Here is a 15,166-nt window from a genome sequence, read left to right on the forward strand (position 1 = left end):
TCGCATCCATTGATGAATATTGCACAAAGTTGATATCGTGCTTGTTCAGATCTATCTACCACTCTACTCTATCGCTGATGATGTTTTATCAACAGGATAGTATATATAATAAAAAAGTGAGGAGAGTTGTACAACCACAGTTACAGCACGGTCGAATGCAATTTTGCATGTAAGCCAGGCAGGTTAGTGCTACTCGCTCATTAGCTTAAAGGGCAAAAAATAAAATAAAAAAATGCTTTGTCTCTATGGCGCACATAGTAATGCTGATCTCCTTGGTGCTGGAGAGCGATTTGTCTTTTTGTTTCGGCAAATTTCTTTTAAAGTACAAGACTATTTGAGATTATTACAGCATCATTCTTAGTACATGTCATTGACAGATCAAAAACAAAGCGTAGCTTCTTCTCTCATATCCATTTTCCACCATTTCTACCATTTCCATCATAATGGTCAGCCCCAAGTGTCATCGGATGAAAAAAAAAGGGGGAGGAAACGAATAAAGAGGGTTGTTCCTGATGGAACACATTATTATTATTATTTTTTGTCCAAGGTTTTTTTATTCCAGACTGTTGACTGTTTGGCTACTAGGACCAATCATTACAGATAATTTCTACAACGTGCCAACGCGAAATAAAATGAATGCTTCTCTCTTTCGGTGTGCTCAAATATTTATTTCTTTCCAAAAACTTTTTGCATTACTGGCCCTCAGCTCGTGGTTTCTTTTTTCCTTATACCTTTTAGTAAGGAAGATCGAGATACAAAGATATTTAGGTAACGAGTGCTATCGAATGCAACATGTACGACATCGAATTGTTCTATTAGAAACCCTTGAACTAACTTGCGTTATGAGCTTAAAACATGTGGTGTGCTTGACCTTTATTTTTATTTTTATTTTATTTTTTTATGCATTATTATTGTCAAGGTCAAATGTTTTCTAAGATCCAGACGTTGATGTTTACCTCGTAACATTCACTATATCCCAGAACCCTTTCTCTTCCTTTGTTCGTATCCGTACGATGCCGTGATTTATTCAAACAAATAAAAAAAATTCATGAGCATATTGTTGATGATAACAAATCGCCAAGCAACTTTGATCTGAAAAAATAAAATCCATTGACCGAAATATCTCGTGCCACTTGAACAGGATTTTCTCGACACAAATGATTCTAATCAAACTCCCATGCACACACAAAAACAAACAAAACAAACAAACAAAACAAACAAAGCAAACAAAACAAACCGTTCCCTGCACATGAAAGATGGCCAGTGCCCCCGCCCACGTTTTTTTTTTTTTTTTTTTTTTTTTTGCTTTGAGAGAAGAATACATGTCTGTTTTTATTTTCTTGAAAAAACTCCCAGAACGCATCTATGTGTCACAACAGATCATCAATTTACACATGTTGGGAAGTCATCCTCCGAATAATTAAAAGTAAACGAGTTGATCAGTGCTTTGCTATGCAGGTTCATGTGAGGTAACACACCTTCAAGAGTCGTCTGACCATTTAACAACAGACCGAATGTTTTTTTTTTCTTTCTTCCCTTTTCTCTTTCCATTCCTTTGCAATTTGCCTCTTCATTCCGCCTCTATTCCTCAATGGGACAAAGAAAAAAAAAAAAAAGCTTTTCAATCATTGACACCGGTTCATAGTCGGAGAAAAGTATAGAGATATCAAACATTTAACACGTTGAATAAAAATGTACACATCAATAAATGATCTATTGACACTATGAACTATCAAACCGACGGATCAATCAACACTAGAAAAAAGAATCCTATTGATGAAATAAATTATGCCCTACAATGCTAATGAATTATTAAAAATTATCCCGACCGGATTAATCAGGGACCCTTCTAGTAAATTAAGTCCTGAACATCAGTGATCAAAAAAGTTTGGCTTCTCAAATGAACGTCAGTCTGGATATTCCATCTAAATATACTAAATACATTGCCTACAACTCATCCAATACGTCCCACAAAGAGCCTATGAACAATACAGCCGAGCCTGCGGGTTCTCGAGAAAACCGAAAGATCTTGAAGTACATGTAGAATCTTCGATTACACAGGCAAAAATAGATAGAGTGGTGTGCACTCTCTTGTTCTTTATTTTTATTGAATAGGATCCATTCAGGCTTGATTGCGATAGAACGCAGTCACGTCTAGGCCAGGGTACCAAATGGGAAACGCGTCGCGTAGAATAATCCATATTGGAATATAAATATGTTAGTTCAACAAGGATGGGATGGATAGATGGATGGGCATTCTCTATGCAGCTCCAGAGCGACAAATGACTCGTTTGACCTTGTTGGCTGTCGTTGGGCTGTCAGGAGATCCGCTGACAAGTAACCTCCCCACCCCCTTTTTTTTTTGTGCATTCATTCCGGTTGCGAATGAAGATTAGTGTCGAAAAAAATCAACCTGTTTCTGTCATTCATTACATTCCCTTCATTGTGGTAATTGTTTATTCCTTCATCCTTGCATCCATTGCCAAAGATCTGCTCTCTAGGCTGCTTCAGTATATTAGTCACCCGGGTAGTGCCTAATAACCAACGCTTTGGATTTTCATCCCTGTTTGAGCCGACACCAGAGCCTATTCCTCCTTCTTCCTAACAATGGCGGTAAAGTCGGTGTAGATAGTGATGCGTTCCTTAATTTCTCAGTCCTTAATGTGTATTCCAATTCAATTGATGGTGGGATAATAACCTGTGTCCACAACTAGAGGGGGATTGAGAAGAGAAAGAAAAAGTGAAGAGGCAAAAAAGGTGGTCAAAAGATGCCTACAAAAAGAACATTCATACAACAGTGTGAAAAAGTGGAGGATGGTTGATAAGTCGTGATCAGTAGATCAGTATCATCATCATCATCGTTATTATCATTGCATTATCATCAACGTTGTCAACCAGCATTGTTTTTCATTGTTTTCACCCACCTCTCCTTCACCATATCTTATCCTTTTTCGACTGACAGACGGATATACCTTTGATGACCTCTATATTCAACTACCATCTTTCGACTTTAACTTGACTAATACATATCTACAAACCTCATTCCTTCTACCGCCCAACAATTCCTTAAAAATATATAGACAGAACAGGGGCCGCACACTCCTCATAATCTATCCGATCTGAATCCTGGATCTTGTTCTGGTCCCGATCTTACGGCCACTATTTCACCAAACATATCCAGTCCTGCATCAATACCACCTACAATTCCTCCGAGACCAACATCTATTGACCTTTACAAAAGCCCCGAACCATTGTCATCATCAATGCTGCCGTATAATACCAATATCACTTTCAAAAAGGGGAAAGTGTATCCAGCCGGGCGACGCGAATCAGCACCTGTGCTTTCGCGATCAACTCAAATCCCTGGCGAGGACTTACAGCAAACAAAATCCCGACCACCGTCGAATTTGCATTTTCAGGTTCAGCAATGCTCCCAGGCAACTTATCGGAAACCGCTTCCTACTCTGCCGTCATTCCCAGCATCGGTAAAAACTTCAGCAAACATGCCTCAAGGTATGGATGGGGTTAAAGTGCCAATAGATGAAAACATGGCACAGAGCTCGCAACCTTCGTCTTACATCATCAATACCAATCATTTGCATCCAAATCGCTATACTCCACATCCGAATTCTCCACAATTGATGCCTCAGAATCTTAGTCAGGACCAGCACCGTGATCACGATGTCGATAGCAAAAAGCACAATGCACTAGCAGTGGATATATATTCATTACGCTATCATTCAAGCATGAGTAACGATGACAGCAGTAATGGATTCTCTCAATCGCCCTCCACTTTACATCCACCATTGGATATTCAAGGTAATGCCCGTACATCAACGCAAGCCAAGGTACAGGAGCAGCGCGTACATCACCACGAGCATGAGCAAGAGCAAAAATTAGGACACGTACATGGGTTCAGGAATGAACGAAGACAGAACCAAGATCTTGTTAAAGTTAATGAAGAGAGGGAAAGATCATTAAAGGCGCAGCAGCAGCAACAGGAAGGATGGGCTGACTCCCAAATCCAAAGAGGCAGGAGGTTGCCCAGCGAGCGCTCTATGTTGCAACATCATCTCAACAATCTCTTGCATAATGAAGCGCCCACACTCCAGGCTTCGAACACTCATGCGACAATAACAACACCAACAACGATAACAGCCACATCATCAGCATCTACTACTGGAGCTCAGCAACAGTGCGATCAAAGACTGTCTAAGCATGACACGATAACACCCTCCTCCAATTCTTCTAGCATGGGATATAATCGCTCTTTCTCATTCTCTACCTCATCTTCTGGTCGTCGTCGGGCATCTTTTGTAGCGCCTTCACTTTTGCCTCGTCAACACCACTCTTTCAACTGCTCATCCGACCCTACTGAGCTTCAGCCCTATCTTCCTCCGCCGCTGCCTCCCGCTGGCACTAATCCACGTCAACGGAGCCGTCAGCATACCAGCTCCAGTATCGCTAGCACTGCAGAGGCTGGGGCGTTGAACCCAACCTTTGCGCTTCTTAACAGAGTTGAGGCTACCAACCCGACATCCGCCAATTCAGCCACGTCGACGCTTCATCGTAGCAGCAGGCGACATTCCTCGAGCGCATCTTCGTTATCGATAAAAACGCAGCACATGCATTCTATTAAAAGAGGACCTAGCACGGCTGATGCTGCAAGTGTTAGTAGTAGGGGCCGGTTTTTAGAACCAGACGAGTCTATAAGACATACTGCTCGTAGCAAACCAAAAAGCAATACATCGAGCCCTACTAGACAGCTTTCGCCTTCCTCTTCGGCGTATCGTACGCCACGCCAATCATCAAATCACCTCGCTGCTTCTCCAAGCTCGGAGTACACAGATAGGCAACAACCACATAATCATATGTCTCCTCATCCACACTTACACCTATACCCAGATAATAACTATCAGAACAACCAGACACCGCGCTCAAATTCACCTTTACCTTCGCCTTCACACTCACCTTCACATGCTCACTTACAAAAGCAACAAACCCAGGCACATCACCACCACCATCGTCATCATCATCACCAACAGCAGCAGCAACAGCCACAACGACAACAGCATATGGAACTCAAATCATCAGCAACTGTATGTTCATCCAAATGCAGCTCCCCAAGGCCGGTTAGCCCTAATCCGTCAAATCCTAAGCGCATTCATCATGTCGATAGAACAGCTATGACGCTTATGCAACAGTACCTGGCCTGTCCAGGTGATCCTGAATCGGAAGCTGATATTGCTATGCAAATCCTCATCTCCCAAGCTGCTGTGGATTCGAAAGGATTTGAGGTCCTTCTTCCTGAAACTGTGGAGGCTATCAAACGAGTAAGAAGGATTTATAAATATAATATTATGCCTATAGGTTATATGGATGTTTTAACTCATCGTCTATTGTTTTTTTTCAACGCCTTGGCTCGCGTACATTTGCATAAAAAAATAACAACAACAATAACAACAAAAATAACTATGATTATTACTAGCATCATGCTACACTCAACACTCGAATCTCAGCCCTCACTGCTCGACTTTCTTTAGAATCCAAGATTTGTGAAGCTGCTCGGTCATTGTTGAAACTCCACGCGGATAACAAAAAACTGGCTCGACAGGCCAGTGACCATCTTGAGGCCGCAAACCGTAAAGTGGATCAAGTCTCAACGGAGCTTTGGAAGCTGACTCAGCTAGCGTCGGATCTACAGCGGACTCTTCTTCAACATTCATCAGGGGTTTTGGCCTTGGGTGTCGTCCGATTAGAGGATCAAGGTCGTCGGGAAAGGGAGGCACATGTCATTCAGCTTCAAGGAACACAAATAAGACAAGACCTTGAGCAGCAGTTGTACGTCCATCCTAGCCATAGGTGGAGTTGTTATGAAAGAATATGGTTTTCGGCTGATTGAACTGACTTTTTATTATATTTTATTTTGTTTTGCTTTTACTAATGCACTACTAGTGAATCGATGGCGAAATTAATTATGGATTTAGAATCAGATGCGCTCCAAGCCCAGTCGCTCCTTGAGGACAAGGACCATGCAATCGAGCGGCTCATGAACCAACTTGACCATCAGCGTGAGCTATTTATTAAAGTAGATGAACAACAGCAAAAGACATTAGCTCTTTCTCGAACGCAACAAAGGAACCTAGATGCCTTCTGTGATAACGAGCAAAAAGAGGAAGTTACAGAGATGAACAATTTTTTAGGTTCTGTACAGGAACAACTTCAGAGGATCCTTCAGTGTTATCAACACCAACCCACACACAGACGACGCAAGAGGGGATCATCGGGTCAAGAAGAAGAAGAAGGAGAAGACAAAAAAGAAAAAGGAGCTACAGCACTTATTTCTAATAATTATTCAGCTAACAGTCAAGGATCTGATAGTCCCTCGCCCCTTACACGCGGAGATTCTCTAGCTTCAGATGCATCAACTGCTATCAATACTAGTAGCAACAGTAGTACAGAGGCCTCAGAGGTAATCTTTGGGGAGCCAAAAGGCTCGACATCTCCAACCTTAGAACCACCTCATTTCTCAAAGGAACAAATCCGATCTGTTCTAGACGCACTGGAGCGCCATGCCTTAGAATCCAAACAAAAGATGAGTACAATGGAAGGAGAGTTGAGTCTTTTGCGGCGCCAATCTGCGGTCATGAGCGTTAGTAGGAATAACAGCATCAGAATTAAGGATCTACCCGCTACTCCTGTTTCAGTTTCACGTGGTCAGGCTGAGGAGACTATTCGGTCAGCTTTGGAGAAAAGTCTGAAGGATGCGCTTCTAGCAAAAGAGATGGCTCAACAGGAGTTGGAGAATGAGCGCCAGCGATGGCAAGAGGACCAGAATCACCGAATTAGTGCATTGGAGGAGAGCCTTGGTGCAGCTGAGGATGACAGAACGACCACAGCCATGACCACAACCACATCCATGTACACTATCTCGACAGCGGACCTCAGCAATGATATGCTTTCAAGAGACGAAATGATCAAAGCCCTTAGAGTGCAGCTTCGAGATGCAATTAGTGAAATAGACACCCTTAATCAACAGCAGCAGACGAGTCTGAAGGCTATGCGGCAACTCTTTGATCTAGTCCCAGACTCAAGGCGAAGGAGTCATATGCAGTTATTTTCGTCTCATCAACAGCTCCAACAACAGTTAGCAGCGAGCCTAGGAGGTCGATCTGCAATGCCGAGTCCTTCAGGTAGTTCAGTCTCGCTTTCACTCTCAGCTTCAGGGGCTATCGGGTTTAGCATGGAGGCACTCATCAGTCGAGTAAAGGACTTGGTGGTAATATCTGAGCAGATGGAGCGTGACAACTCGGAATTACGGCGGCAGATTGGCAATCCCGCTGAGCGTAGTCAACAAGAAGCCAAGAAGGAGGAGAAAGAAAAGGAAAAGGAGACAGAGAAGAAGAATACTCATCAAAGCCACGAATCCGAAGAGCGTAATGACCAAGAGGGTCCTGACTCTCAAGGACAATCAATCCGGATCTTGATATCCGAGTTAGAGCGACTGCAAGCAAGCGCAGGGATGGTTCAATTATTGGAGAAGGAGATCGATTTATTGAAGCAACATACGGATACCCTTATGGATGAGAATGCTCGGCTTGCTGAACTGGCCGCCGCAAGCGCAACTAATACCCCTGCACCAAACAGATCCAATATATTTGCCGGTATTGCTCGTAAACCAAGTCAGGATGATACTTTAGACCAGTTGCAGGAGATCATTCGTGTCAAGGACAGACTACTACATGAGCGTGAACAAACTATTCAGGATCATGAAAAGGCTTTAGAACAGGCTCAATTAGAACTGGCCAAGGTCCAAGGGTATTTTCAGGAAAAAGTAGATACTGGAGGGTCGCTTCGCGCTGACGCTAATACTAACATCAGCGGTGGTGCTTTAAAGACCGATTCACCTAAACTAAGTGCATTTGATATTGATGCTCTAGAAGGCTTGAGAGACAAGTGTGCCAAGTTGGAAGGAGAGTTAGGAGAGATGCGAATGATTGTAGCAGCCTTAGAAAGCACGAATGGAAAACCTAGGACAGGGTCACAGCTTTTGAAGAGCCTGGAAATCTCATCGCAACCTCAGTCTCCTGCAATGACCCCTTCATGGCTCGGATCCACGAACTTTTGTTCTCTTTCACAGAAGCTCATCTTTGATACACCCGCTTCTGGAGTGAACTCGCCACCTATCCCCAGTACAGATATATTTAGCAATAGCCCAAATGTGCACAGTCTAGATGATAATAATAGCAACGGTAATGGTACTGCAAGAGCTAACAATAGCACTGTTACCGGAGCAACTGCCGCTTTGCGAAAGGAGTTCAGGAGGGCTATGAGCGAGCTGCGTGAAGAGAAAGAAAAAGCAGTGCGCAAGGAAGTCGAAGAAAGAAGACGGCTTGAGCGAGAACTGCGACAGTTGCGGCGAGATCTACAGAGCAATCAAATCAATACTCGTTAGCTAGTTCTTTTTTTTTTTTTTTTTTTTTTTTTTAAAGTATATCTATGTACCTATTACCATCTTATCTTAATTGAAGCACCAATGCGGATGATTTTTCTCTTCTATCCACAAGCGAGAGAAGATGCATCTATTAAAATAAAAATTCAGGTCAAGAAGATAAATGCTTACAATGCGTGGATCCAGGCTTTTATTTGATTTTACTTTATTTTTATGTCATTTTGCCAATTTGATGAATAATTGGTATTTGGGCCTGCCTGAACAGGCAATGGCCCGAAGCTATCATCCGTTGGATTATGGCTGAACGCCTCTAAGTCAGAATCCGTGCTAGAACGCGACGATTACCGCCTCATCCGGTACTTAGTTGAATACGAATAAAGCTTCGGCTCCTGAATCATGCTACGCGGGGTAATCTTGTGGAGCGGAAAGGCTTCATGAGGTTCCTGCTAATGTTAATTTCAAATATTGGAAGAGATAAATCCATTGCAGACGACTTTTAAGCAATGGTGTACTGTAAGCTGTAGAGTAGCCTTGTTGCTACGATTAGCTGAGGTTAAGCACTTTTGTTGCACAGATTTGTTCGAAAGAACAACATCTTCCTTTATTACAATGTGTATGTGTGCTAACTTTTCTTATTTTATATTCATCATTTATGCATCATCTTGAACACCATTGACTTCCATTAAATAATCCTCATAATTGTATAATTGTACCCTAAACGCAGTGCTGTTCCTTCCGACTTGGAGTGGAGGTGTTTGATTGTTTTGTACAATGGGTTTATCTTAATCCAATTGCGTTATCCTATGCTTGAAACCAGTTAAATAGAAAGTCTCGATAAGTCTTGATTAAGTTGAAATAGTCTTTTTTCTTTTCGCTTGTCCCTTTGGAGATCCTGGAGGGGTTTTCAAAGTCTCTGGCAGCCCAATACTTTCAAGTGCTTGATCTATGGATCTCTTTCCATATACCCAAACTTCCAACTCTTTTGCCTTGTCTTCCATTCTCTGTCTCATCAACAATATTTCCACCAGAATGCCCTTAATTGTCCATAATGTGGTCTCGTTCAATATTGGAGGTAATTCATCAGCGAAATTTCTTTTGAAATAAAATAATCTGCCCTTCAAATATTTTAAGATGACGATCTCAATTCGAAGGCCTGACGTTACGATTCCATAGGCCTTCATGTCGCATTTGATATCATGCCCATGTCTGGCAGCATTGACACACGCTATGTCAAACATGTCTTTCAATGTTTTAGCGGTTTTTACACTGTCGTTTAAATATTTGGTGCCATAAGAAGCCTCGTACTTTTTTCCTCCCTTTACGGCGCCAAATTCCGTATTCGCTTTCAAAGCCCATATGATTGCATCGATTTTATGCCCTCTAGATTGGTTATCTTCAATTGATCGAACGCCGTTTCTTCGGTACGTTGATGCTGATGATGTCGCATCCCCTTCGTCAAATTTTATCGCACTACTGCCAATCCACAGCGCCTTTAAAATTGCATTCCAAAGTTTCATATAAATTCGTTCTGGCAAATCTCTCTTAAGCTCATACTCCTGTCCTTTTTCTCTTTCCTGCCCATATTCTTTATAAAACGTGAAAACATCACTCATGCAGTTGTACATGAATCTACAGAACTCCAGACAGCCTTCAGGTTCAATGTCGCCCAAGGTGAAAACATTATCCCAGCCTTAGGCGGCGTTGTTGGGAATGAATTATGCTCATTATCACTCTTACTGCAAAGGTGTTTCCAGCGGGCTATATTAGATTGAGAACAAAAAAAAAAAAAAATAAAATAAAAAAATAAGAGAGAAATTAAAAATATATAGTGAGAATCAGCAATAACCACTCACTCACCTGCTATAGATATTGATGAACCATCTTCCAGTCCGTCCCAGGGATCGCGTGGGTGCCTCTGTCCCGTTGTAGAAGACTCTACTTGTCCTGTAATAGAATAGGCAAAGAAGTCAGTGATACACAAAGCTAATAATATTTTGGAGCGCAGGTACCAATAATAATAATAGCAGTATCCGCAAATGATTTTTACCTGATTCTTTTGATAGGAAGGAGTTGAAAGCAATATTAGACTGCATCTCCCCAGCTTTGTGTACTTTAAGTCCTGCACGATTAGCAACCAGCTGAGTTTGGGCTTCTAGAGCGCGCTTTGCTAACTCAGTATGGCGAACTGTCCAGAATCGTTCCTCATAATTCTTACGGAAGTGGTTGAATGATGTTTTTAAGGTGTTTCTTCTTTTTTGGCGAATACGTCACACTCTAGTAAATCATGGTACGCCTGAGTCGCGGATTCTCTGTCAGTCAAGTCGAAATGTTTAATAAAAGCTCGAAACATGTTCAACTCCGGTGGATCTCTGAACCCAATCCAGGTAATCCGGTGATAGCGTCATAGGGTATGAAAATGAAGGCACTATATTTGACTCTCGAAGAAAAAGATGTTAACTATCCAATCTAGAGCAATAATGCATTAAGGAATCTCAACTTTGCTTCATGTCAAACAGATTGCTGGCAAGGCACCCAAAAGGATCCCCGTCTGATGACCATAATTGTCGTAACCACTTCCTGACTCGGCAAGAGCCCGAAGTATATCTGCTGGAGCGCAAGGAGCGGGCCACAATGACAAAGTGTTTCTGCATGGGGAAGCAATTTGAAAAAATTACCTTAGTGTTAACAGGTACACAGATGACGATAGCTCAAACAAATGATCGTGGGCGGGTGGTAAATGCTCAAACGAAGATTAAAAGTGAAGGAATGGTGATCAAGAATATGGTGATGAAGTGATTTTCTGAGGGGGGAGAGAGAGAGAGCGTGTGTGTTGATTGATGAGGTTGTGATGAAGAAATGCGAATGCAAGATGATCAACCAAACGTCACAAAATCACGCGACATATATAGGATACGCCACACGTGTGGCTTTGATTCTCACCTCTGCCTCTTTTTTGCCAGCATTCTACTCTTTTCGCTCTTTCCTATGCTCCCACTTCAACTCACACCCTAAGAACCTTCTCTTTCTCTTCATCAATGCTACACAACACCATAACCACTAACCAAATTACCCTATTCTGTCTTGTGGATGGAGAATCAACCTCAAACGCGTTTTCGGTCGAGATTGACCCTACCAAGACAGTTGATGGCCTCAAGAAGCACATCAAGGCTGAGAAGACTCCTCCCTTTGATGATGTCGCCGCTGATGAACTCACCCTGTGGCATGTCTCCATCGTAATCGGAGATGATGAGGACGAAAAAACCATTACACTTTCAGAACACCCAAATGCAAAAAAGCTTCGTGCAACAAGCGAGATCTCTGAGATTTTCGGCACTGCACCAGAAAAGAAAACCATACACGTCATTGTCCAGCGGCCATCGGCAGGTAAGAAGCCGTTAAATTCTAATTGTGCCTGTTACTGCGGCATGCAAGCATTTAATTACTTGCCATGTGGTGACGCTTGTTGTAATCATTGATTATGTCCAATGATCCATCGCATTATTGCGGTATAGATCAGTCTACTTCCACTTCGAGTAAGACTCATTTGTTTAATTGGTTCTCTACTTTTTTCAAAAGGTTAATCATCGCACATGTGCTTCACGGCTACCTCTGATGCTTTTTCTTTTTCTTTTTTTCTTGCCAATTTCTATCATTGCTTCCTTTACCAACAGACTTGGAGAAAAAAAGGACGGCCGATGACTTATGTGACTTATGTAAGCTAATTCTCCCTTAAGGATTGGAAACCGATTCTTTATTTTTCTCTTCTGACAGGTCTTGCTGTTTTTTTTTTTTTTTTTTTTTTTTTTTTTTCTTCTAGTATCGCCAGTTTTGAAAAAGAAGAGATGGACTGTTAATGGAGCGATCCGATTCATTGATATAAAATCAGTCTATTATGTTGACACTGCGAAGCATGACGTGAACAGGAGAATTTTGAGTGCTATTACAAATCACGAGTTAGCAATGCATTGGTGCACGTGCGTCTGGAAAGACAACAAGGTTGTATGGACTTATAACTCAACTAGCTGAAAGTGGATACCGTTGTTTTATGTAAGTTTACCCTCATCTTTTGAATTTGTCTCTGATGTTGTACCTACTCTTACACTCATTCCTTCTATCTGGAGTTTCATTTGAGGAAGTTATCAATAATGGGTCTCATTTCTGGAGAGCTTTTGGAAAAGCTCTTCGCAACAACTATGAAGTCGATGATATTACAACCCAACGAGATTTTCTCGATGCTTTCGGTCGAACTAAATTCAAGGACGAGAAGATTGTCATCTTGGTTGACGAGTTTGATTTACTGTTTAACGCAAGCGACGAGATCCGCAACCAATGCTTACAGGCGTTTCGAGCAATCCGACAGAACAACCATTTATACGCCATTCACAGTGTTATCTTATGTGGAACCTTTAGTATTCAGCGCCTTAGCACAACAGGTCAACACATAGCCCCGTTCAATGTCAACAATACTATCAGGAACCCGTATTTCACTCTTGATCAAACGCAGCAGCTCTTTAATGACTATGCGAAGGATGAGATGATTAAAATAGATGATGAGATTATTCGAGACATACACTGGAAGTCAAATGGGTATGTTTTTTAAGCTTAGTTAACTCTCCACGAGTTGATGTGCCATTCTAATACAATGAATTGTGCTCAATGTCAATAGTCATCCAGGAATGATTTGTCTTTGTGGACGCTCCATTCATGAGGATCTTCGCTCGAAAGTCAACGGCTCGACGAAATGTCTCGATTACGATACATGGCAGGACTTCCCCACAGACAATCAGAATAAGAGGATGCTTTCGTACCATACTTTCAGAAGGATGGTCGATTCACTTTTGAATGAATCAGCTACAGATGCTGCTAATCTTCTCCGAACAGATTTTATTGGGTATCTCGGCGATATATCTATCACAGACATGGAACAACAGGGATTGGCAGACTTCCTAACTGCAGAAGGGGTGCTGATAAGACTTGATGGCAGTAACTACTGTATGGCCTCAGCATTCATTGACTCGTTTGTGAGGAGATATATTATCCCATTAAAGTATCCTCACGCTCCTTCAGAGTCACCCCCAAAGAAAAAAGGAGGATCATTGGATATTCTAGAGATTATGAAGATTGCTCTTCGATTTTTCGATAAAGACTTGATTTTGCAGGCGGAAGATCGATCATACAAAAGTTCGGGGAGAACAGTTAAGGTTATGGGCGACTACAACGCCAGTGTCCCTCGAGAAAGCGTCTATGACACGGAATTGATGAGAGTTCTCACCAACTGGCTAAACAAAACAAAAAAATATGAGATCATTGGCCAGTGGCACCTCCGTGAGCGTGAGGACCACAAATATAGTGACATTGTCATCAAGAAAGCAGGAAAACCTACGGTTGTTATCGAGCTTTTGGCTACAGGGAGCCAAACTTCTATTAAGGACCATATCAGCAAGACGCTAACTTACAAACGTTTACTCCCAGCAGAAGAAGCTTGGGTTGTTCATTTTACCTGTGAGGACGACTATTTTAAGCACCCATACTGGCAAACCGACGCGGAACTGGACCAAGGGGTGAATTTGGTACATTTCTGGCACGATAGGAGTTTTGATACAGTGCGGATGAATGCTCGCTGGAAGGACAGTGGCAATACTCAAAGAATTGACAATGAGCTGTTGACTGTCTAACAGCAATTCTATTTTTTTTTTACCCAACGTTGTAAGGACGTCCCATTTTGTTGTCATAGGCTTTATAATTTTGCAGATCTGTTTAAATAGCTGTTACTTTGTATATTTCGCATTGATTGCATTAAAACACTCTCTCTTCATTAATGACAAACAATTTACTTTATGTATCTATACCTTAATCTATATTTATATATTAGTCAGAAAGGCTTCGGGTCGAGTTGGGTAACCTGGCTGTCACGTCACGAGCCTTATTGCGGGACCTATTTTGGGGCAAATGATATAAATGTCGATGCATGCGGAGCATGTTCTACCAAATTTGTCGTAAGGACATATTATCTTCTATAACGTAAACACCATTCAACGTGGTAGCATCCACCCAATCTGAAGAACTATGTATATATAATAATAATAAATAGTTGCTGACTTTTTATGAATAGGCGTGCTTGTCAGCCTGAAACGACACAAATTGGCATTGATTACCAGGCTCGCACAATTCGAGCTCGAACTTTTTGATACGAGAAATGAGCTTGAGAGTGCCATGGACACAAAGGGAAGTATAAAGAGAAGACTGAAACTTTCTTCATGACAACTGAAAATACAAATCGAATACATGATACTGAAGTACAAGGCATTTACCGCGAAACTTGGCTGTGTTAATTTGTTCTGAAAAAGATATCAGATCATTAAACTCACTTTAAATGCGCAAACCGGGCTTCATTACGACATTTGGGCTACATGGGCTCACAAAAGTGATGTTAGCCATGTACAGCCTTCCACATTTGAAAGGAGAAACACGTACACCAAATTTTTTATGTTGGCTTCAACTTTAATGAATTTGACCCACTTATTGACACATCGATTGGGCCGCTGATAAGGCGTAATCGACGTCTGCCAAAAAATGGCCCGTGTCTCTTCCCCTGTATGCTCATATTTATTTTTTTGCTTTGTATCTCTTCCTTTTTCTTGTGTTTCTTCCATTCTCTTGTGTCTCATCTCCCTCACTGCGTGTTGGTTTTGTTCTTTGTCTCTTTCCTCTTGA

At 41.8% G+C, this 15,166-nt stretch overlaps 4 protein-coding genes across 4 annotated transcripts; 3 read left to right on the forward strand and 1 right to left on the reverse strand.

Moving 5' to 3' along the window:
* Window positions 1-1,900: 1,900 nt before the first annotated feature.
* On the forward strand, window positions 1,901-8,455 carry BCR41DRAFT_423241 (hypothetical protein; the record flags this gene model as incomplete). Its single annotated transcript, XM_022030270.1, has 5 exons — window positions 1,901-2,034; window positions 2,142-2,187; window positions 3,081-5,333; window positions 5,489-5,841; window positions 5,956-8,455. 5 exons carry the CDS (start codon window positions 1,901-1,903, stop codon window positions 8,453-8,455), a joined length of 5,286 nt encoding a protein of 1,761 aa, XP_021879908.1.
* An 842-nt stretch (window positions 8,456-9,297) lies between these two features.
* BCR41DRAFT_423242 (hypothetical protein) lies at window positions 9,298-10,857 on the reverse strand (the record flags this gene model as incomplete). Its single annotated transcript, XM_022030271.1, has 5 exons — window positions 9,298-9,942; window positions 10,086-10,210; window positions 10,310-10,396; window positions 10,500-10,662; window positions 10,810-10,857. The coding sequence occupies 5 exons, from the start codon at window positions 10,855-10,857 to the stop codon at window positions 9,298-9,300; spliced, it is 1,068 nt and encodes a 355-aa protein (XP_021879909.1).
* A 589-nt stretch (window positions 10,858-11,446) lies between these two features.
* Window positions 11,447-12,694, forward strand: BCR41DRAFT_356395 (hypothetical protein). Its single transcript, XM_022024643.1, has 5 exons — window positions 11,447-11,836; window positions 11,965-11,985; window positions 12,124-12,165; window positions 12,270-12,499; window positions 12,574-12,694. Exons 1-4 carry the CDS (start codon window positions 11,488-11,490, stop codon window positions 12,476-12,478), a joined length of 621 nt encoding a protein of 206 aa, XP_021879910.1. The 5' UTR covers window positions 11,447-11,487; the 3' UTR covers window positions 12,479-12,499; window positions 12,574-12,694.
* Window positions 12,695-13,350: 656 nt separating this feature from the next.
* On the forward strand, window positions 13,351-14,177 carry BCR41DRAFT_356401 (hypothetical protein). Its single transcript, XM_022024644.1, has one exon. The coding sequence runs from the start codon at window positions 13,372-13,374 to the stop codon at window positions 14,125-14,127; it is 756 nt and encodes a 251-aa protein (XP_021879911.1). The 5' UTR covers window positions 13,351-13,371; the 3' UTR covers window positions 14,128-14,177.
* Window positions 14,178-15,166: the final 989 nt, after the last annotated feature.

Source organism: Lobosporangium transversale, assembly GCF_002105155.1.
Source record: "Lobosporangium transversale strain NRRL 3116 chromosome Unknown BCR41scaffold_26, whole genome shotgun sequence".
In the NCBI taxonomy this organism is placed as follows: domain Eukaryota; kingdom Fungi; phylum Mortierellomycota; class Mortierellomycetes; order Mortierellales; family Mortierellaceae; genus Lobosporangium; species Lobosporangium transversale.